At 35.5% G+C, this 24,813-nt stretch overlaps 1 protein-coding gene across 2 annotated transcripts in view; it reads right to left on the minus strand.

Moving 5' to 3' along the window:
• The window catches only part of TMEM156 (transmembrane protein 156), a 43,917-nt gene extending 23,189 nt beyond the window's left edge, over positions 1-20,728 (minus strand). For both annotated transcript variants that reach the window (XM_039226955.1, XM_039226954.1), the window contains exons 1-3: positions 20,581-20,728; positions 2,561-2,830; positions 792-1,052 (exon numbers count right to left, since the gene is read on the minus strand). In XM_039226955.1, coding sequence (XP_039082886.1) covers positions 792-1,052; positions 2,561-2,830; positions 20,581-20,668 — 619 coding nt within the window. In that variant the 5' untranslated portion in view covers positions 20,669-20,728. The remainder of the gene's footprint in view (positions 1-791; positions 1,053-2,560; positions 2,831-20,580) is intronic.
• Positions 20,729-24,813: the final 4,085 nt, after the last annotated feature.

Below are 24,813 nucleotides of genomic sequence, written 5' to 3' on the forward strand. Positions count from 1 at the left end.
TTGGGGATGAGCACTGAGTGTTATGTGGAAACTAATTTGACAATAAACTATTTGTAAAAAAAAGAAAAAGATGTTACAGCAACAACTATAAATGGAAAAAAAAAAAAGAAAAATCCAATTTCATTCACTCCTCGTTCTCAACTTTAGGAGAAGACATGTTGAGTCAATTCAAAATAAGATATTCATAGCCCATCACAATGTACATAAATGTTTACATTTAAAAATAAATTTCAGGGGCGCCTGGGTGGCTAGGTCGGTTAAGCATCCAACTTCAGCTCAGGTCATGATCTTGCAGTTTGTGGGTTCATGCCCCACATCGGGCTCTGTGCTGACAGCTCAGAGCCTGGAGTCTGCTTCAGATTCTGTGTCTCCCTCTCTCTCTGCCCCTTCCCTGCTCACACTATGTCTCTCTCTTTCTCTCTCTAAAATAAATAAATATCAAAAAATTAAAAAAATAAACTTCACCCTTTAATACCTAGTTGTGGTAGTGTTCCTTCAAGCACAGCTAATAGGCATGTCCAAAGTTACTCTGATGTCTTTCTAGGACCTCAGAAATCACAACCCACAAATGTCTCCTCAGCCTCTGGATACAGCTTGACCCCATGAAAAGCAACAAAACAAAACAAAACAAAACAAAACAAAAAACAGATAAAAGGACTAAATTTTTTCCAGTCATATTATTTCACCAACAAAATTCTTCAGCTATTTAACTTTTAGTGAAGTTAATGTGTTAGCCTTTATTTAAGTTTGTATCCAATTCTCTTTGCCCTGTAACTTCCTTAAATACATACTTTTGACGTCCATTTCTAGGTGCAGAGAAACGTGTGTACAATTATTCAGGTATTCCATAATCCTACAGGTATGGTTCATAGACTTTTCCTCGTTTGGATCTTCTTCCACACTTGCTGACTTTCTGGTGCGGGTTTTAAGATTACATGTAATGTTATATTCTTCCAAGTAGTCAACTGTAGGAGCTACAGTGAAGTTAAAATGTAGACAAGGTGAGTGGAAGTCATTTGCCTTCACTTCCGTGGATCCTTTCATGATAAGAACTAGGAAGAGATTAAGAAAATGTTATTTGCAAAATAGTAATACGTAGTAAGAAAACACACAGCACTCAAAACTAAATCCCTTCCTTCCTCTATAAACAAAGTAGAAATGAGAAGCCCCCTGAACTAAAAATAATGATTCAAGTGCTTACTTTCTTTACGATTGTGAAAAACAAGTGACATTTGGGCTGAAAGAGAATTGGGACATCTCAAAGAAAATACAAACATGTCCCTGATGATTTGCGGGACAGATTATAATGTTCCAAGACAGAAATGCCCAGCTCTGCCCATTTTAGAATCCCTGGTCAGCCAGAGAAAAAGTAGAAGGAGGAGGAGGAGGAAAAGGAGAGGGATGCGGGGTGGGGGGTGAAGAAAGAAAGGGAAAGAAAAGAAAGAATGCAAGGAAAAGAGAGAAAGGAAAAGAATAAAATGATTGCTGTTGTTCTAAACCACTGAGTTTTGAGGTAAAATGTTACACAGCCATAGCAACTGGGATAACTTATCGATGCACTGTTTTGCATTTCAAGGAGGCAGAGAGGTAGCATATGTGAGTTACCAAACGTTAAAACACTTCTTAGTTCTCTAGCACCGTAAAGTTATTTTCCCAGCTTGCTTCCTGATGAAGTTGACCTAGAACCCTGCAATAGTTACAGCACTACTTGAATAAGAACCCAGAAAAAGATACCTCTTTTATACTTCATCCAAAGTCAATACCAAGAAATCTCATTCCTATTCTGAATGTATAGGGAGAAAAACACGCCAGTATGGAGTGATACAGGCAGCAATCTCACTGAATAGGTATAAATAATAAATTTGATGCTTGGGCCTGAGGCCACTAGTGTATTTTATGACTACAAATGAATTCTTTAATTTCTCAATGATGCAAGTTGATTTGATTTAATTAAATAATTTATATCATCTCAAAATAGATGTGAGATTCCATCAAACATCATACATAATACAGTTATTCTTTTATTTTTTCATTCTTTATACAAATATTTATTAAGCACCTAATGTTAGGCATTCTGCTAAGATCTAGAAATATAGTGAACAAAGACAAAGTCTCCAGGATCAAGAGGCTCACTGGATAGTTAGATAAGTAAAAAGACAATTCATATTCAGTGGATAAATGTTAGGTAGGCCTAGGATTTAAAGACTCTTCAAGAAATCAAAGTTTGAATTTACTATAAGAACCTATAGATTTGCTTAGATTTTTTTTAATTTTGAAAACCTCAATACCTTTGAAGAAAGCATGCCAAATAATCTTTTAATTATCAAATATACACAAATTATGGTGGCATTGTGATGTATTTTAAGAATTGATATTTTGGTTTGGTAAAGTAAGCCAAGAACAAATAATGTCCCCAAGCCCTGCAAGTCACTCATCAAGAGTCACACTGCTGATTGTTCCCACACCAATGGATTTAAAATGGAATGTATTATTACTTTTTTAACAGAATAAAGTGATTTATCCTTGAAACATTTTATTATCCCTTTCCCTTTACACTTGCCTTTAGATGTTTGTTCCCGAGAAATAAAATCCATGAGTTTTGTGGACTCACAAGCCAAACACGAGGAGCACATTTGAAATTCATTCATGATGCCTTGGCAAATTCTGGGGAAGTTTTGAAAGTTGGAGTGGTTTAGAAAGATTCCCATAATAGTCTGAGTTTCTCTTATTGGTTTCAGAAAAGTCACAAAAGAAAAATTTAAAGAGGGGAGTGAATAGTTGAAATTAGGTTGTAAACACACTTCCAGACATGATAGCTCCAATATACTTCCTATGAAGGAAAAAAAAATGTGTTTACTATGAAATTCTGAGTTTTTGTCATTCAAATAACACAATAAGCTCCCAGTTTTTCTTAGGCAGATACGGTATATTTCAGTTTGTTAGTGAAAGGAATGTTTTCACCTGAATTAACATCTATTTCATTTAAATATTTCTTTTAAATTTTTGTCAACATTTCGTATTAATTTTCAGAGAAGAGAAATTGAGACATTCTTGGAAACCTTAACATTTTAACCATTCTGTCTTCTGGAAGGTTTTCATGAACAAACTTTGGGTTCCTCCAAATCCATCTCTCCCAAAATAGAGGTTTATGTCAATTGCTCAGAGTTGAACAGGGAATAGAAAAACTTGAACAATAAGTATTAGTTTCTAAGAGCTGCTGTAACAAGTTACTACAACCTTGGTAGTCTAAAATAAGAGAAATTTATTCTCTTGCAACTCTGGAGATCAGAAGTTCAAACATCAGTTTTATTGGTCTGAAATCTAGGTGTCTGCAGGACTACTGTCCCTTTGATGGCTCTGAGGAAGAATCCGTTCCTTGCCTCCCTCTTCCAATTTTTGGTGGCCGTTGGCATTCCTTAGCTTGTTGACCACATCACTCCAATCTCCGTGTTTCTGGTCACCCTGCTTTCTCCTCTGTCCTGTCTTCTACTCTTCTGTCTGTGTCATCTCCCTCTGCCTCGCTTGTAAGCATGTTATATGGGACACTTGTGATTGGATATGGGTTACACCTGGTTAATACAAGATAATCTCCCCGTCTCAAGAACCTGAAGTTAATCACATCTGTAGAGAACTTTTTTCCTTATGAGGTAACACAAGTTCCAGGCATTGGCATGCGATATCTTTGGGGTGCCACTATTCAACCTACCTGAACTTCCAAAGATGAAATTTAACAGGGTGACATCATAATTTTTATTTTTTGTCTGAGGACAAACGTCAGATATGGAAATGATGGTAGAAGAGAAACAACATTATATTCAAATAAGACAAGAACTCTAGAGCTATATCTGTCCTTAGGCAAGATACTTGAACAATTTACTTAATCTCTGTAAGTCTTGCTTTCTTATCAGCAAAATAGAGATAATATCTCTAGATCCTGCTAAACTCACTGGGTTATAGTAGCCTCAAGAGTACATATGAAAACACCTTTGAAATTTGTACAAATGTATATTACTTAAAATTCAAACCTATATTCCAAAATGAAAATTAAAAATTCAGCTTGCATTTAGGGTAGAATTATCTGTGAAATAATTCACGGAAGTAATTAAAACTCACTATATAAAAACTGAGAATCCCTATTTAGCAGTAATGGTCATGTAAGGAATAGGTAACCTCTCTCTCAGGTATGCCTAGTGTGGCAGTCATTTGCTGGTATGAAAAAATAATCCACATGCTCAAATGTATTTTTATGTGGCTTTCTTTACCATTTCTCATATAATCACATAGGGCAAAATAAATGTTTCAATTTTCCTAAATAATGTGCAGTATAATGAAACAATTGCTTCAGTTCTTACAATGATTACTGCTAGTCATATATCTTGGTTCAACCTTGAAAGAAAACAAGGCTATTCATTGGTATTAAAGAATTTTTTATTTGTGGAATTTGTATTTTAATACTAATTCCATAAGTGTCTCATTACAGATAATCATATTTTTATTATTTAATAAAATTAGAGCCTCATTTTCAGCCTCCACATTTGAAATTGTTTCTATAATGATTCACATGTGATTTCTAGCTATAAACACATTTTGTACTTGCATTGCTAAAAATGTTTTTTCTGCAGGGGAGATGATATTTTACACAAAGCCACAATTTTATAATATGTTAATATATTTATAAACAATGTTGTGATCAAATTGTAACTAATTTTTAAGGCTATTTCCTTCAATAATAATGTCCCAGGAAGGGGGCACCTGGGTGGCTCAGTTGGTTGAGTGACTTTGGCTCAGGTCTTGATCTCATGTTTGGTGGGTTCGGGCCCTGCGTCAGGCTCTGTGCTGACAGCTCAGAGCCTGGAGCCTGCTTTGGTTTCTGTGTTTCCCTCTCTCTGCCCCTCCCCCAGCTCATGCTCTGTTTCTCTTTCTCTCAAAGATAAATAAACATAAATAAAAAAATAATGTCCCAGGAAGGAGATAGAAATGTACCATCTGACAGAATACTATAACCTATAGGTTTTTTATAGTATTAAAATACACAAAAACATCTCTTGCCATGTTTCCATTTTACTCACTGACATTTTTCATCTTACGTAATTTTCCATTTCTTGAATTTCTATTCCTACGATATAATCAAGATAGAGAAATAGAGAAATTTTTGCTGTCAATATTACAATCTTCTTATCCAAAAAGTGACCAGCTAAGCTTTCTAGAATTAATGATGTATTCTTTATATTTGACTATCAGGTCATTTTATGGTGGTTTTTAAACCTTAGTTTTAAATAATTCAATTGGAAAGGAGATAAATAGAGGATATATCCTTCCCTGGCATAATTTTAAGAAAGAATAAATTCTACTCAATCATTTTTGTTATCAAGTGGGCTATATTCTCATCTCCATAAACAAGGATATATGAATTTAACTACTGCCATTAATATTGCTGGCAGTCAGACATCTAAATTCTCACTCCCAGAGATAGAAATGCATTCCAGAATTATCCCAGTACTACAACTGCAATCTCTCATTATAAGTATATAGAATACCAAGTAGACTTAGGAAAAAACATTACAGGGGCACCTAGGTAGCTCAGTTGGTTGAGCCTCTGACTCTTGGTCATGAGGCTCAGGTCATGATCTCACAGTTCATGGGTTCAAACCCTGCATCAGGCTCTGCGCCGTGTCACTCATGCGCGCGTTCTCTCTCTCTCTCTCTCTCTCAAAATGAATAAATAAACTTTAAAAAAACACGGAAAATACATTACAGTATAGGACAAATGCCTGTCAATCTTTTTTTGGTAAGAAAGCCAGAGAGTAAGGCTAAAAAAAATCAACTACCTTTATTTTCTTTTTAAATTTTTGTTATAAAGCTTTATCATATATAAGCATATGTAAAATGTGTGGTGTCAGTTAAAGAATAATAAAAATAAACAAACACCCATGCATCTATCATGCAGGTTAAGGATATTAATATTACCAATATCTTTGAAGCACCCTATCTCTTCTCATCCCTACATATTCCTTTCTGAGAGGTTAACCACTATCATGAATTTTGCGTTTATCACTTCTTTGCTTTATCTTACAGCCTTTCCAGGATGTACATATTCCTCAGTAACATTGTTTCATTTAGCATATTTTAGAAATGTGTACATATATGTAATATGCTATATATATTCATCTATGACTTGCCTTTTTGTTTAATATGTTTTAGTCATGTTGCTGCATATAGCTATAGTTAATTTAACTGTCTGTGGCATTGTTTTGAATGAATATACTACAAGGTATTCATTCTTCTGACAGTAAACACCTGGGTTCTTTCTATTTTTACTGTTATGAATAATGCTGCTATGAACTATAGCCATCATATATTGCCAGTGGGAACATAAAATAGTGGAGCCACTTTGGAAAACAGTTTTACATCTTTTAGATGTTAAATATATACTTCGTATATGACTTAATAATTCTACTCCTAGGAATTTACACAAGAGAAATAAAAATACCTGTACCTGAATTTGCACGGCAGCTTTTTTATTTCTAATAGCCAAGAACTGGAAACAATCCAAATGCCCAACAACTAGGGAATATATAAGCAATTCTTGACATACCTTTATAACAGACTACTACTCAGCAACAAAAAGCAAGAAAATACTGATCCAAACAACAACATGTACACAATGAATCTCAAATGTGTCATGACAAGGGAAAGAAGCCAGATACAAATGATTGCATAGTTTATTATTCCATTTATATGAAATCCTAGAAAAGGAAAAATATATTGACAGTGGGAGAAGGGTTCTCCTGCAGAGGAGAAAGAGGGACTTTTGTGGAGTGTTAGAAAATGTTATATCTTGATTGTGGTGGTAGTTACAGTGGTGTGAACATTTGTCAAACTTGCAACTATATACTTACAATTAGAGCATTTTATTATACGTAAATTTTATCTCAATAAATTTCATCTTTGAAGAATGCTATTATGAGTATTCATGAATATATCTGCTGGTATAAAAATACAGAAGTTTCTCTAGTATACATACTGAGTAAAATTGCTGGGATTTCAGTATGTATATCTTTGATTTTCCTAGAAAATACCAAATTGTTACATGAAGTGATTGTACCAATTTATACTCTTATGTGTGATGTATAAAGGTTCCTATTGACAATACAGCTTGGCGAAGGCCTTTCAAGTTTTGTCAACTCAGTGAGTATTAACCAGAATCTCATCATGTTTAAAAGCGGGTTTCCTTCTTTTTTTCTATTTTTACATTTTTTTCTGTTAGGTTGTTTGTCTTTTTCTTATTACTGTTTGGAAGTTCTTTAAACTTTCTATTTAAAATTTTAAGAAGTTTCTTAAATATTTTATCAAGATATCAACTCACAGATTATGCCTTATCAATTTATTTTCTTTATGATCTTTTAATTAAAAGAAACTCTAAATTTGAATGCAGCAAATCTACCAATCATTATTTGTGATATAATTTATGCTTTGTGCCTTATTTAAGAAGTCCTTTTCCCTTGAAGTTAAAAAGATATTCTAAAAATTTTACAGTTTTGCCTTTACATTTTTGTTCTTAACCTATCTGGAATTGAGTATAGTGTGAGGTAGGAAGCCACGTTAATTTTTTCTGCATGTAATAATCAATTGCATTAGTGTTTATGGGATAGACTATTTTTTTCTCACTACACATCTAATCATGTATCAAGTACTCATAGATATATGAATGTTTTTCTAGGATCTCAATTTTGTTTTATATATCCATTTTTCTATCTTGGCAAATTGCACTGACTTAATTACTTGTAATTACTTAATTACTTTTGCTTTTATGAAAGTTTTTGTTAATGTTTTTTAAATTTATTCCTGAGAGAGAGAGAGAGCAGAGACAGAGAACATGAGCAGGGGAGGGTCAGAGAAAGAGGGAGACACCGTGAGGAACCTACCTGTGATTCTGATTTGAATCTTGAAATCCATTGGAAGAGAGAGATAAGATACTGAGTTCCTCCTTTCACATTTTTCTTCTTTTCTTTCTCTATTTATATGTGCTTTCTTTGGTATCTTTCAATGATCTCTCTACATTATGGTCCCATATGCCTTTTGTTAGATTTCCTTCTGGGTACCTTACTTTTTGTTAGTACCAACAGTATCTTTTAAGGATATGTTTTAAGTTTGTTCGTGATATATGGAAATAAAATTGACTTTTTAATATCAGTTTTATTTTTTGCCACTTTATAAACTTCCTTATTAACTTTTATTTTGTATAAATCTTTTGGTCTTTCTATGCAGATATGCTTGTCAAGTACAAATAATAACAATCTTATATATTGATTTCCAATCTTTATACCTTTTATTTCTTTTACTTTTCTTATTGCGCTACCAGGACCCCTAGTACCATGAAGAAGATGTTGAAAGAGGGCATCTTTGCTTGTTCTCGATCTTAAAAAGAATACTTATGTTTCATCACTGAGAATAATATTTCACATAATCATTTTTGGAGGCCCTGTATCAGTTTAAGGAAGCTCTCTTCTATTCCTACTTTGCTAAGGGTTTTTCATTACAAGGGCTGTTGAATATAATTGAATGCTCATTCAATAACTTTGAAATGATCTTGTGGTCTTTCTCTTTAATCTGTTAAACAGTGAAGTATCTTATTAGCATTTCTAATGCTGAATTATCTTGTATTCCAGGTATAAATATAATTTGATAATTTTACACATCTTTATACATATTTGATCATTTTTATCCAATTAGAATCTTTTTTTAAAGATTTAATTTTAGTAACCTCTACACCCAACATGGGGCTCAAACTCACAACCCCAAGATCAAGAGTTGCATACGCTACTGACTGAGCCAGACAGATGCCCCTATCCAATTAGATTCTTAATGGTTTGTTTAAAAAAAATTTTTTTTAAAGAGAGAGCATGCAAATGGGGGAGAGGGGCAGACGGGGAGAAAGAGAGAGACAGAGAGAGAATCTTAAGCAGTCTTCATGCTTAGTGCAAAGCCTGACTGGGTCTCAATCCCACAATCCCGAGATCATGACCTGAGTCAAAATCAGGAGTCAGATGCTCAACTGACTGAGCCACTCAAGTACCCTTTAATCTATGTTCATAAATGAGATTGGCCTATAAGGGTTTTTATTGTTGTTGTTGTTCCATCTTTGTTAAGTTTGGATACCAAGATATACTAAACAAATAAATTGGAAAATACTCTCCTGTTTCTATCTTCTGAAAAGGTTTGTTATGAAATTATTTAATATATGCAATCTATTTCTTGAAAGTTTGGCAGAACATGCATGTATAACTATCCAAATCTAGTTCTGTCAGCAAATATTAAACCATTGGTTCAATCTCTTTAATTGTTGTACAACTCTTTAGTTTTCCATTTCTTCCTAAGTAAGTTTGAGTAAGTTATATTTTTCTATAAATATGTCCTTCACATTTTAAATTTATTGACTTGAAGTTATTAATCTTTCATTACATTTTAAATTTCTAACTGTGTCCTTTTCCAGTCCTAACATTACTGACTTGTGCCTGCTTATCTTTTGATCATTCAGTTTTAATAGACAAAATAATAGCTTACCCAAAAATGTCCCCATCCTAATTTCCAGAACCTGTGAATATGTTACATTACATGACAAAGAGAAATTAAGGCAGAAGATGGAATAAAGGTAGCTGGTGCACTGTTTTTTTGTTTTTTGTTTTTGTTTTTTTCTAGGAGAGAGAGAGAGAAACAGCGTGAGCAGGGGAGGGTCAGAGAGAGAGGGAGACACAGACTCTGAAATTGGCTCCAGGCTCTGAGCTGGCAGTCAGCACAGAGCCCGACGTAGGGCACGAACCCACGAACTGCGAGATCATGACCTAAGCGAAAGTCGGATGCTTAACCGACTAAGCCACCCAGGCGCCCCAACTGGTGCACTGTTCTTAAAAAAGGGAAATTATCCTAGATTATCCAAGGACCTAATTAATCACAAATATGGAAGAAGGAGGGAAAAGAATCTGCGTCACAACGTGACAAAGACTCAACAGGCCATTTCTGGCTTTGAGGATGGAAGTTAAGAGACAAACCAACGCATGCAGGAAGCTTCCAGAAGCTGGAAAAGACAAGAAAATGGATCCTCACCTCTAGCCTTTAATAGGGATGCTATTTTTGTACAGCATTTTAGTTCTAACTTGGTTTTTCATTGACACACAAAATCAGTAGTTACTTTTGTTGTATTCAGTTAACATTTTCAAGATTTATTTAGATAAACTCACATGGTTATAGTTATTGAGGGTCTTTCCCTTGTCATTTCTTGCATCGCTGGCCTCCCTTCTAGGATTATATCTTTTCTCCTACAGTTAATTCTCTATAAAATCCTTCTCTGAAGATCTGCTGATTACAAACTCTCTATTTTTGTTCATCTGAAAATGCACATCTCACCAATTCCAGATCGACATTAATTTTACCTCAGTACTTTGCAGAAGTTATTCCGCTGCCTCTGAGTTTCATTGGTGCTTTCAAGAAATGAACTACCTAATTATTGTTCCTTTGAAGATAATCAGTCTTTGTCTCTGGTTATTTTTAAGATTTGTTTATTTTTCATGTTCTAGAGAATTTTGTATTTATTCTCTTTGGGACTTGTTGGGTTTCCTGAATCTGAGGATGTATCTTTCATCACTTTTGTAAAATCCTCAGCCACATCTCTTCAAACATAGTTTTGTCCCCATTCTGTCTCTTCTCTCCTTTGGTAGTTTCGTTAGAGATCTCTCCCGTTCTTCTCTACATCTCTTAACCTCTATTTCATATTTGCTCTTCCTCTGGCTCTCTATGTTGTGTTCTTAGTAATTTCTTCAGATATGTATTCCAATTCATTATTCAGTTACATCTGATCCATTTGTTCCATCCCGTGTGCTTTGACTTTCATCTTATTATAATTTCATAATTAGACTTTCAAGTTATTCTTTTTCAAATCTGCCAGATATTTTAGTGTCAGGTGTACAATATAGTGACTTTGTAAATCTGCCTGATTATTTTTAATAGTCTCGTTTCTTACTCATACTCATTTGATATCATTTTTTATTGAAACAAACTAAATATTTACTTTATGTGATGTATCTCATAACCCCAATATCTGAATTCATACAAGATCTGATTCTGCTATTTTTGTCTCTGTTGGCTCTTGTCTGTTCATGTGGGTTTTTTAAAGTTTGTTTGTTTATATTTAGTAATCTCTGCACCGACCACGGGGCCTGAATTCATGACCCCAAGAGCAAGTCACACGCTCCTCTGACTGAGCCTGCCTGGTGCTTCTAAGTCTTCATGTGTTTTATGATTTCTGATAGTAGCTCATGTTCCTTAGAATTTTGTTTGGGAAATTATTTGAGATCTGGTTTGAAGATGCTTTCCTCCATAAAGGATTGGTGTTTACCTCTGCCTGGTATCTAGTACCACATTATCTCAAAATCACTTTAAATTAAATTTCTTGGTGCGGTAAAAAAAAGAATCCTTATATACTGTTGGCATGTAAATTGATCTGTCCACTATGGAAAACAATATGGAGGATCCTCAAAAAATTAAAAATAAATCATATCATTCAGCAATTCCTCTTCTGAGTAGGTACCCAAAGGAAATGAAAACAGGAGTTCACAGAGATATCTGCACTACTGTGCAGTATTATCACAGTATTATTCGCAATATCCAAGATATGGGAATAACCCAGGTGCCCATCAATGGATGAATGAATAAAGATGTGTTATATATACACAAATGTAGTATTATTCACCTATGAGAAAGGAAAATAGGCTGCCATCTGTGACAAAATGGATGGACTTGAGCACATTATCCTAAGTAAAATAAGATCAAGAAAGACAATTACTATATGATTATATATGTGAAATCTAAAAAACATTGAGTGGGAGAAAGAGAAGATAGTGGCAGAGCTGGAGGAACAGGACCCTAGGCTCACCTTGTCCCATGAACACAACTAGATAACTATCAAATTATCCTAATAATTCAGAAATCAACCTAAAGACTGACAGAACAAACTCCACAACCAAAGGGAGAGAAGAGGCCACATTGAAGAAGGTAAAAAGTGTGGATCCATGGTCTAGGGGAGAAATGGATCACAGGTACTGCAGAGGGGAAGGAGTCATGGCAATGGAGAAGGGCAAAAGAGAGAGAGAGAAAGAGAGAGGAACACAAAGGGAATGCACACAGAGAAACATTTTCCATAGCCATTGGCTTGGAAAATGAGACGGGCTATATTTTGTGAGTTCTTACAACCAATGGAGCTTGAAGCTTTGAGTTTTAAAGGTCAGTGGGCTTGGCCAGGGTTGAGCCAAGAAGGCTCTGGGAGAGAAGGCAGGCAAACATCCCAGGGGCCAACAGCACGGAAACAGCAATCTGAAGAGAGCCTGGGGCACACAGCAGTGAGATTATTTGCTCTTCTCAGAGCACGTTCCTGAGAGAGGCAGCTTCATGGAAATGCCTCTCAGATAACAAAGGAGCTGGTTGGCACCATGTCCCTCCCCCACCCCTCAGGATAAACACAGAGCCACCTGCAGGAGGCAGCACAGCACTGACACTGGCTGCCTAACTTGCTTACACCAAGTCCTCTGAGTTCAGACTAAACTACCCTTCTCAGACAAGCTTGCCTCAGCCCCAGCATGGTGGGTCGCCTCCCCTAGAAGACCAGCAGAAACCTCTGCCCACACCACATCTGACCAGAAACTTCTGCAGGTCTCAGTTCTGGTGGAAGTGATATCAGGTCTCATTTCACAAGAAGACCAGAACACACCTAGTTCAGGCCAAGGACCTGAACACTGCCCACAGCAGGCAAAGAGAGCCTCTGCAGATGACTGACCTGAAGGATAGAGCAGCCAAGGCACAATAGGGGAGCACACACAGCACACACCAGAGACACTCCCTGTGGCTCCAGGCCCTGTACACTATATGACCTCCTCATAAACCCATTACTTTTAGGAGCAGGAAACATAACTTGCTTTTCTAACCCAGAGAAGAAGGCAGAGGCTTAGACAAAATGCCAACATGGAGGAATTTATCCCAAATAAAAGAACAAGGTAAGGCCACAGGCAAATAACTAAGAAGAATAGATTTAAGTAACATTCCTGATGGAGAATTTAAAGCAACAATCATAAGTATACTCACTGGACTTGAGAAAAGAATAGAAAACATTAGTAAGATCCTTACCATAGAGATAAAAGAGTGAAGAAAGGATCAATCAGAGAGATAAAGAATGTAGCAAAAGAGATTGGAAACAGGCTTGACGCAATGAAGAGCAGGTTGAAGGAAGGAGAGGGATGAATTAATGATCTAGAAGTCAAGGTAAAGGAAAATAATGAAGGTGAACAAAAGAGAGAAAGAATTATGGAACATGAGAATACACTTAGGGAATTCAGTGACTCAATCTACCATAATAACATTCATATTACAGGAGTCTCAAAAGAAGAAGAGGGAGAAAGGAGGGCAGAAAATTTATTTGAGAAAATAGCTGAAAACTTCCCTAATCTGGGGAAGGAAACAGACATCCGGATCCAGGAGGCACAAAGAACTCTCATCAAAATTAATAAAAGCAGGCCAACACCAAGATATAATTAAATTTGCAAAATATGGTGATAAACAATCTTAAAAGCAACCAGACAAAAGAAGTCCTTAACTTACAAGGGAATACCCATAAGCCTAGCTGGAGATTTCTCAGCAGAAACTTGGCAAGACGTGATATATTTCAAGTGCTGAATGGAAAAAAATCTGCAGCCATGAATGCTCTATCCAGCAAGGCTATCACTCAGAATACAAAGAGAGATAAAGAGTTTCCCAGGCAAACAGAAAGTAAAGGAGTTCATGACCACTAAACCAGTCCTGCAAGAAACATTAAAAGGGACTCTTTGGGAAGAAAAGAAAAAAAGTGACAAATACTAGAAAGGAACAGAAAAATTTCCAGAAACAACAACAAAACAAGTAATAAAAGGACAATACATCCATAACTATCAATCATCAATAATAACTTTGAATATAAATGGACTATATACTTCAATAAAAAGACATAGGGCCTTAGAATGGAATAAAAAATAAGATCTGTCTGTATGCTGCCTCCAAGAGATTCATTTTAGACATAAGACAGTTGCAGATTGAAAGTTGGGGATGGAGAAATATTTATCGTGTGAATGAATGTCAAAAGAAAGCCAAAGTAGCAATACTTACATCAGACAAACTACACTTTAAAATAAAGACTGGAGGGGCGCCTGGGTGGCAAGGCTGGTTAAGTGTCTGACTCTTACTATAGGCTCAGATCATGATCTCTCAGTTTGTGACATTGAGTCCTGCATTGGGCTGTGCACTGACAGTGCAGAGACTGCTTAGAATTCTCTCTCTCTCTGCCCCTCTCATGCTCGTGCTCTCCCTCTCTCAAAATCATAAATAAACTCTAAAAAAAATAAAACAAAGACTGTAACAAAGATAAAGAAGGAGAGTATATTATAATAAAGGGGATAATCCAACAAAAAGATCTAACAATTGCAAATATTTATGTACCCAACATGAGGCATCCAAATATATAAAACAGTTAATAACAAACATAAAGGAACTAATCAATAATAATACAATAATACTAGGGGACTTTAATAACCCAGTTACATCAATGGACAGATCGTTTAAACAGAAAATCAACAAGGAAATAATGGCTTTGAATATTATATTTGACCAGATGGACTTAACAGATATTTCAGAACATTTCATCCTAAAGGAGCAGAATACACATTCTTTTCAAGTGCACATGGGACATTCTCCAGAATAGGTCACATATTAGGCCATAAAACAGGCCACAACAAATACAGAAAGATTGAAATCTTGCCATGCATCTTTTCTGACCACAATATTTTGAAACTAGAAGTCAACCACAGGAAAAAATCTGGGAAGACCACAAATACATGGAAGTTAATAAACGTGCTACTAAACAATGTATGGGTCAACCAGGAAATCAAAGAAGAGATTTTTAAAATACGTGGAAACAAATGAAAATGCAAACACAACAACCCAAAACCTTTGGGATGCAGTAGAAGCTGTTATAGGAGGGAAGTTTATACCAACACAGGCCTACTTCAAGAAGCAAGAAAAATCTCAAATAAACAACTTAACCTTACACCTAAAGGAGCTAGAAAAAGAACAACAAACAAAACCCCAAACCAGCAGAAATAAGGAACTAATAAAGATTAAGGCAGCAATAAATGGTATAAAAACTAGAAAAACAATAGAACAGATCAATGAAACCAGGGACTGATTCTTTGAAAAATTAATAAAATTGATAAAGCTCAAGCCAGAGTTATCAAAAAGAAAAGAGAAAGGACCCAAATAAATAAAATTATAAATGGGGGAGGAGAAATAACCACCAACACCACAGAAATACAATTATAAGAGAATACTGTGAAAAACGATAGGCCAACCAATTGGACAACCTGGAAGTAATGGATAAATTCATAGAAACATATAAACTACCAAAACTGAAATAGGAAGAAATAGAAATTTTGAATAGACCAATAATTAGCCAAGAAATACAATCAGTAATCAAAAAGCTCCAAATAAAAAAAAAGTTGAACCAGGACCAGATGACTTCACAAGTAAATTCCACCAACCATTTAAAGAATAGTTAATAGGGGTGCCCAGGTGGCTTAGTCGGCTTTAGCTCAGGTCATGATCTTGCAGTCTGTGAGTTAAGCCCCATGTCAGGCTCTGCGCTGACAGCTCAGAGTCTAGAGCCTGCTTCAGATTCTGTGTCTCCCTTTCTCTCTGTTTGTCCTTCTCTCTCTCTCTCTCTCTCTCTCTCTCTCTTTGTCAAAAATTAAACATTTAAAAAAATTTTAAAGGAGAGTTAATATCTATTCTTCTCAAAGTATTCAAAAAAATGGAAATGAAAGGAAAACATCCAAATTCATTCTGAGGCCAGCATTACCCTGATAACAAAACCAGATAGAGACACCACACACACACACACACACACACACGCACACACACAGAGAGAGAGAGAGAGAGAGAGAGAGAGACAAAAGAACTACAGGCCAATATCTCTGATGAACACAGATGTAAAATTTCTCAACAAAGTACTAGTGAACAATGTCACATGTCAAATTTATACAAGAAAAAAAATAAAAACAAGACTTAACTCTTAGATTGGGCCTTTCAAACCATAGGCAATGATCAGGAATATCCAACTTATGGCCAGCTTGTGTTCACAAACTCTCAAGGGAAAGTTTTTCCTTACTCTCACCAGGGCTTAGGCAAAGACAAAGTCCTCACAGCCAGACAAGTTTTCCCTAGATTATTCCTCACTCCTTCCCAAAGCATGTCACCTTTTGTGTCCTAGTCTTAAACTCTGGCTTCTGTCCCTCCATGCATGACCCATGAAACAGACTCTAGGCCACCAGAAATTGGTAGCTGCTACTCAGGTGACCAATCTGTTTACTCTTGCTTACCTATCTGGATTCATAATTTCTAATCATTTTCCACCTTTGAGGAGTTTTCTTATTTTGTTAGTAGTTCAACTATGTATTTTTTTGTTGTTCTTAATGTTTTAGTTTTTAATATTTTATCTCACATTTTTAGATATTTTGTGCCAAGAGTGTTTTTCAAGGTTGAATGCAAGAAGTCTCAACTCTCTGTTAACCTTCAAAAATAAGTAAGAATGCGCAGTAAAACCTTTATTGTTTGACAGACAACAGTAGCTCCAGAAACTACTCTATGTCAAGTCATATTTTCCAAATACCTAGGCTATTTCTCTGTTAACGAGTGTCTGTGGCTGAATATTTTCAGATAGTCTCTCTTGCAAATGATGCTTCGCCACAAATGAGACGAAATATTTAATGTATCGGAATGAGTTATTGTATGTAAAAGTACTTGGTATAGTACCTGGTACATGTGAAAGTATTATATTTTTTAAAAATTTAATAGTTGTTAGTCCATATCCCAGACCTTATTGGGGATTATTGATTAACTTTTTTTTTTTAATTTTTTTTTTTATGTTTTATTTATTTCTGAGAGAGACAGACAGTGTGAGCAGGGGAGGGTCAGAGAGAGAGGGAGATACAGAATCCGAAACAGGCTCCAGACTCTGAGCTAGCTGTCAGCACAGAGCCCGACGCAGGGCTCGAACCCATGAACTGTGAGATCATGACCTGAGCCGAAGTCGGACGCTTAACCGACTGAGCCACCCAGGTGCCCCTATTGATTAACTTTTTAATGAGCCAGTTGATGAGAGGAAAATAAAGTCCCCATTTTTAAGAACTAAGAACACTTTCAGGCAAATTAGTTGCAGTTACCCTTGATAACACTGTTCTTTATAATACAGACATACGTAATGTGTACATAGGCTTGATACTTCAGGGTTTATCCTACACTTTTTAGGTAAAGTTTCTTTGTCCAGTGTTCTCTTCCAGTTCACTGTCCATTATACTATCATTTCCATCAGAAAGTGTGAAATGCCAGGGAAAATGAAAGCTAGTAAACATAGTTGATGTCAGTTTGGCTCTTACAAGTAAGCGAGGACGTCAAACAGCTAAGTAAAATTAGATTTGAGGTGTTGTTATCTGCTATTCCTGTCTCGCATTGCCATGAATTATCAGCAAGACATTTGTATAACTACAATTTCTAGTTTCAAAAACTTCTGAGCTATTTCTATGGGTACATTTTATTTGAAAACCAATAATAATTGCTTCTCTTAGAGAGGGCTTCTGCAAGCAGGTAAGGAAAAATATTAGCTGATCGTTAGAGCTCTGACAGTTGTCTCTTTGCAACAAAAATGGAAGAAACATCCTCCCCAGACAGGCCTGGAAGCAACGTGTATGTTCCCCTCGCACCTTTTTACATTGCTATTTTAGTAACTACAGTATTGTATTTAATTATTTGCTAGTCAGTTCTCCCCCTAACTGAAAACTCCTTGAAGGAAGAGTTGCCTGTTGTTTTCGTAGCCCTGGGTTCCTGGTACAGGTAGACACTATTCATTCCAATTTCAGTAAATGTGCTGCAAAAGCCAGCACAGGTAGGCACTATTCATGACCAGAGGAATAAATAAATAAAAAATCACTGAGATTGATATGAGTTAGCCAGGTCTCTCTCTCTTAAACACTGTAAGTCCAATAAACGTAGATTGGTGAAGTCTCTTGTTTGGGGCAACCCAAGTAGCTCTGAATCAATATATATCCATTCCTTTTCTATCTCCATTATCTACATGCAATATAAGTATACCAAGTCATTACATTAACTACTGTATCTTAGTATAAGCGGTCTTTCAAATAAACTGGAAGTATTAAAATAGTTTCTCTTGCCAATGTGTACTCAATGCAAACTCACTAAAAGTCCAAAACACCATTGAAGTTCCTCTTCTTCAGTAAAGTTAGACTAGATAGCTTATACTGTGTAATTATATTTGAATATTCTGAATAATGATTATTCAGAGACTCTGATACATTCTTGATGAAAAATGATCAAACACAGTTCTCTATTTTTAACTTAGGCCTTCAGAGGGTTTATTATTTTGAAATCAAATCTATTAAACCTCATGAATACATTATTCCTCATTAAGATTCTTTCTGAATTCATTTGATGTGTTAACGACATAGTATCAGTGAATAATTTATAAAAGTCATTTTATAATATTTGTCTTAGAAATTAAAGTGAATAGGATGTAAGAAAAAAAATGGGGAAAAAACCCACAAGTAACTGATAGGGAAAGTAAGACTGTACAGGAGAATTTCAAGGTTAATTTTAGCACTTCTTGAACACTCTTAGCTTATCATCTAAAAATTTTTACCGGATATTTTATTTTATGAAATATGCCAGTCGACAAGCCAGTTCATTTCATAAGGCAACTGTTACTGTGATTTAAAAATTACTGAAAAAAAGTCAAACGATTATTTGCCTTTAGTTTAATCTGTATTAGACTATATAAAATGGAGCTATATGAACTTGTTCCTGGTGATCCATAAACCATTATAAAATATAAAATATTATTGCACTATTGCATGTGTAAAATATTTTACCCAGTCATCAGTCTTTCATTTATGGCAGCTCTGTGCAAAATCCCTTCTACCACAAAATGACATCAGGATAAGATGGTGGTTTTCAAATATTTTTGTTTGTTGGCCCCAAGGAAGTTCCCTTTGAAATAAAATTCCCAAATAAATCTATCCCCTTGAAGAGTCCAAGAAAATATCTGTGCTGTTCTTAGACTATTCTAAAGAATTCACTATTCACTAAAGTGAAATGACTATTTTAAGTTTGCAGAGGCATTAGAGGTAGTATTGAGAGCTGATGTAATTAGTTACGAAAGTATGAAAGCAAAAATCATTAATGATTGGTTACTGTCAAGATATCTGCCCAAGAAAGAAAAACTTCTCACATGCTCTGGCAATCACTTGTTCTCAGAATACAGTAACAAAGTGTTAGCGAGTAGTTTATGAAATCTTTTTTTGGCCGATTACCTGGTTTCCATGAGATGAACCTGATTTTTTGGAGACGCCAGGTCCATCTTCATGGCCTACCTTAGATAACTGTTAAATGAGCTTACTCTCCACCACAAAAGGCATAAAAAATGAAATATGTTGTCTCCATTCCAATTCTAACCATTCTCCATATTTTCACTAAGTGGAATCAAGAATTAAAATATATGTTATGATTGTTTAGTCTGAGGAACATAATGGCAGAAAACCAAGAAAATTTTGAAAAATTCAATCATTCACAAAATTGCACACAGTGTTTATTTAGCAAAAATATTGTTATCTGGCCACTTAGTTTCATGTCCATGCAATAGTGATCATGGCAGCAAGTCATCAAATATAAGCTTTTCTCTGCTTTTAAGCAAATTCATATAACTTTAATGATAAAATATGGTATTTTATTTTTTCCTTTTCTTATTATTAAGTGCTAGGGAGCACAACTATTTTCCAAACTCACATTTATATATTTTTAAATCTTTTACTGACATGTAAAAATAGTTTAAATTTACATGTATTTATTTCCTTATCCTAGGTTCTAACAATCATATCACAAATCCCTGAAATATCTACAGAGTTCATTTTGTTCCATTTTTCTCTGGTTACAGATATACATACACACACACCTGCTGAAATTTGCACCCATCTTATTTTAAGTACCCTTATTTTTCAAAAAGCAACAGTGAGTTATTTGTGCGAAATAGCTGTGGTAGGGGGAAATCAAACATTTTTAACAATAAATATGACTTGCTTTATAAAATAATTCTAGAATATAAAAGCATGCTTAAAACTATTTTGAAGGAAACTACTTCAAAGAGCAAAATCATGTGATGCGATGAATAATAAACTCAATGTTTAAAATCTAGACTACAGATTTTAAATATTTCTTTTCATTTTTTATTTCACTATGGTATGCCATAATAACTAAGTACTGTGAATAAGGTTTCTCAGCTATCTAACAGTCAACCAAAAGTTGACTTCAGCCCAGTTCTACTTCAGATGTAAAACTTCAGCCCAGGCAGCATGTATCCAAAGAGAGGATCTTTCCTGTAACCATTAGCTATCATAATTTTTTTTAATTAGAAAAAGAAAAGATCAATTATAATTAAGTACTCACCTTTTGGTGTCTTAAAATGTTCTGGCAAAATTAAAATGAATGTGATCACAATTGCCAAAAGTAATTTAAAGAGGGCTGTTTTTGTCATGTCTCTTCACATGACACGATGTGTTCCCCTCCAGTACACTGGTGACATGTTTCTTCCTGCTTTGGGTTTCATCTCTGCAGTACTTTAAGTTTATGCAAGCAACTTCATACTCACTTCCTTTTGTGTAAGACTTAAAAAAAAAAAAGAGGGCTTGATTGCTTCTCAGCCTTTTAGCTAAGATAAAGTGTAAAAAAAGAGGCCTTGAACTGAGACTTTCATTTTGAGTCACTTTCCATTAAGAAGACTACCGTCTGATAGACACTTTCAAACTATCTTCTAAACAAGAAAGATAAAGAAGTGATCTCAAGAAGCAAAAGTGTCTTGTCCTCACCTAGATTTGAAGCTCTTTTCCCATTTTTGCTAATGTGGGTGCATAAATATAAACCCACAATATACACACCAAAAATAAAACGATGAAGGTCAGTCATGTCCATTCATTCATTTACTTAAATGATTGTTGACCCCTTTTAAGTGCCAGGCACTGAACCGGATTCTTGTGTTCAGAAACTGTGTGTCTATTAGACAGTAAACAGTACAAATGTAAGGATAAACCAAAATTTCAGTTCTACTTCACTACCTTGTATAAAGCAGTAGAATGTGACTCATTATCATCATGCCTATAAACGTGATAACTATTACAGAATCCACATTGTCAGTTCCCATTTCAAAAATGATCTTTCATTATGATAATCCAAGTGAAATAAAATACTTTGTTTTAGAATATAAATGAAGAGTAGGGGGAAATCATGTTGAATAAAGAATATGTGCAAACAAATACTTTTCCTCCGTTTTTCTTGTTTTCTGGTTTAAAAAATGGTAGGGAATATCTCCAATCATTTTTTCCTTGCTGACTCCCTCCTGTACCCCCATCACCCCATCTATTTCCATTCATCTATCTTATTTGTTCTTACTCACACAACCCAGGGCTTTGTGGAACAATGGGTGAGTAGGAGGCAGGGAACAAAATCATGCTGTGGATATATTGTGAGGATAAATTAACTGTCTCATCTTCTGCTTGCGTGTGAAGATTTGATGGGCAGATGGGAATCATGAGTTAAGAGACCTTAGAAACTGAATCCAAGAACAGTCAAATGGGACTAAAACTTCAAACATTAGACTTATTTTGTGAACAGCATCAAGGATCATTCTAGGGAAGAGAACTATTGATAAGACTCATTGCCTGCACAACTTACTGGACTGAGACATAATTGTGTTGTATGTCCAGCAGCATGCTCAGTAAAGATGCTGGTAGAAAGGGGTAAGTAACCTCGTCCCTTAATTCTTTCCAATCTTACGGGTGTCACTAGCTGAGTGTGGACTTTCTATTTCTCATTTGACCCTGTTTTGGTTCCCTAATCTTTACCTGTGAATACAAACATTCCAACCGTAATTTTACTAACGGAGAAGAAATTGATCAAGAAAACATTTACTAGGGGCACCTGGGGGGCTCAGTCAGTTAAGCGTCCGACTTCAGCTCAGGTCATGATCTCACGGTTCGTGGGTTCAAGCCCCGCATCGGGCTCTGTGCTGACAGCTAGCTCAGAGCCTGGAGCCTGTTTCAGATTCTGTATCTCCCTCTCTCTCCGACCCTTCCCTGCTCACAGCTGTCTCTCTCTCTCTCTCAGAAAATAAATTTTAAAAACAAAAAACAAAAAAAAAGAAAAGAAAACATATACTTGATACTACACCACTTAGTTTAGTTTAATTCCTTTATCAATTTTCTTTAAAAGGGCAATTAAACCACTTTATCCACATTAATTTACTGGAATTAATTTTGTTAGTGTCCATTCATTTCTATGAACAATAATGTTTTGTTCATTAATTATTTTGTCCATATCAAGTGTTATTGATTTGTGAGTTTTCTTTGTGGTAGTATTCTTGTAGACCTGCTTCTTCCTTCCCTACCCTTTCCCCTAATATGACCTCAGATTGGTTATTTTATTCTTGAGCATCTGGAAGACAAATTTCCCTAGTAAGCTCCATGGGCTCGTTGACCTATATTCTCTACAGCTGGCTTCTCTGGGGCTTTACAGACGGAGGATGTCAGGAGATCAACTGAGGCTCCTGAATTCCAGGTCACTGCCCCTGCTCTGAGGCTATGCAGGAATCAATATCTCAAATCTGCCTGTAATCCACTTGTTGGACACCAGTGTGTCATCTCTGATTTAGTAAATTATGAGGACTATGATATACACTCAGATGTTTCAGAAATCTTTTATTGTCCATGATTCTGCTATTACATTTTATTCTAAATTTTAGAAATACTTTTGATCATTTTGCCTGCGGCTCTAAGTGTTAGCAGAACAATGGCTAATGAGAAGTTCCAAATATCTTCTAGGTCAACTCCTCCAAGATTCAATGGCTTGGGTTAATATTAAAGAGTTAAAATATCTTGCTCTTTTGACTGTCAAAATTTATTCACTAACATTTTTTATAACTGAAATTACTATGATTAAATATTTTCATTTTATTTTTTAAAAAATTTTTAATGTTTTATTTATTTCTGAGAGAAAGAGAGAGAAAGAGTGAGCAGGGGAGGATCAGAGAGAGAGGGAGACACAGAATCTGAAACAAGCTCCAGGCTCTTAGCTAGCTGTCAGCACAGAGCCTGATGCAGGGCTCGAACCCACCAACTGTGAGATCATGACCTGAGCTGAACCTAGGCGCCCCAATATTTGCATTTTAAATACCAGCAATCTCTAAAATGTAAGAATTAAGCAGCAGTTTCTTGTAGGTAATCCAAACTAAAATGATAGTTTCTTAGAAATAAATATAGGTTGCACTAACTTTTGACTATTTAACCTTTTCTTTTCTTTTTTTAGTGTTTGTTTATTTTTGAGAGAGAGAAAGAGAGAGAGAGAGAGAGAGAGCACGAGCACAAGCAGGGGAGGGGCAGAGTGAGAGAGAGACACAGAATCCAAAGCAGGCTCCAGGCTCTGAGCTGTCAACGCAAAGCCCAATGTGGGGCTCAACAAACCATGAGATTATGACCTGAGGTGAGGTTGGGCATTTAACCGACCAAGCCACCCAGGCGCCCTTAACTTTTTATTTTCAATTGAAGTAGTTATTACAATACAATTGACTTATGCCCGACACTGTACTTTTCATCCCCATGACTTATAACTAGAAGCTTTTGCCTCTTAATTCCCTTCACCTATTTTGCCCATTTCCCCACCTTCTGCCCCTTTGACAACCACCAGTTTGCTCTCTGTATTTATGAGTCTGTTTCTGTTATGTTGTTGTTTGCTCATTTGCTTTGTTTTATAGATTCCACACATAAGTAAAATGATATGGTACATGTCTCTCTCTATTTTACTTATTTCACTTAGCATTATACCCTCTAGTCCCATCCACGTTTTGGGAATGAGAAGATTTCATCCTTTTTTATGGCTGAGTAATGTTCCATTGCATGTATATATATATATACGTATATATATACATGTACATATATATACATGTACATATCTATACGTATATATATATGTACATGTATATATATATGTACATGTATATATATATACGTATATATATACATATATACGTATATATATATATAAACATCTTTTTCTAAGTGTATTTATTTATTTTGAGAGAGACAGAGTGAATGGGGCAGAGGCAGAGAGAATGCCAAGCAGTCTCCGCACTGTCAGCGCAGAGCCTGACTAGAGACTCAAATTAATGAAACAGTGAGATCATGACCTGCGCGAAAAACCAGGAGTCAGATGCCTAACTGACTGAGCGCCCCTATAACACATCTTCTTTATCTAAGCATCTATCAATGGATACTTGGGTTACTTTCATATCTTGGCTTTTGTAAATAATGTTGCAATGAACATAGAGGTGCATATTTGATTATTTAACTTTTCATTTTATTTTGAAGATGGAACTGAAGCAACAGAAAAGTCCGAAACAAGGAAACCTGGAGTAGACAAGTATCAAGTGGTGTGTAAAAAATTTTCTTTAACAATGTAACTTGTAACTTCGGTTTATATACTATGAAGGATAGAGGTATGGCATGGTCCAACCTTTCCACACATGACTCTGGGTTAATGTTAGAATTTAATCTGGATATTTACATTGAGGAGCTGTGAGAAGCCAAGGTGGCTCCCAGAGCTTGAGAAGTAAGGGTCCTTCCTGCTGCCTGG

Source organism: Hyaena hyaena, unplaced genomic scaffold (genome assembly GCF_003009895.1).
Source record: "Hyaena hyaena isolate Hyena2069 unplaced genomic scaffold, ASM300989v1 scaffold_24, whole genome shotgun sequence".
NCBI lineage: Eukaryota > Metazoa > Chordata > Mammalia > Carnivora > Hyaenidae > Hyaena > Hyaena hyaena.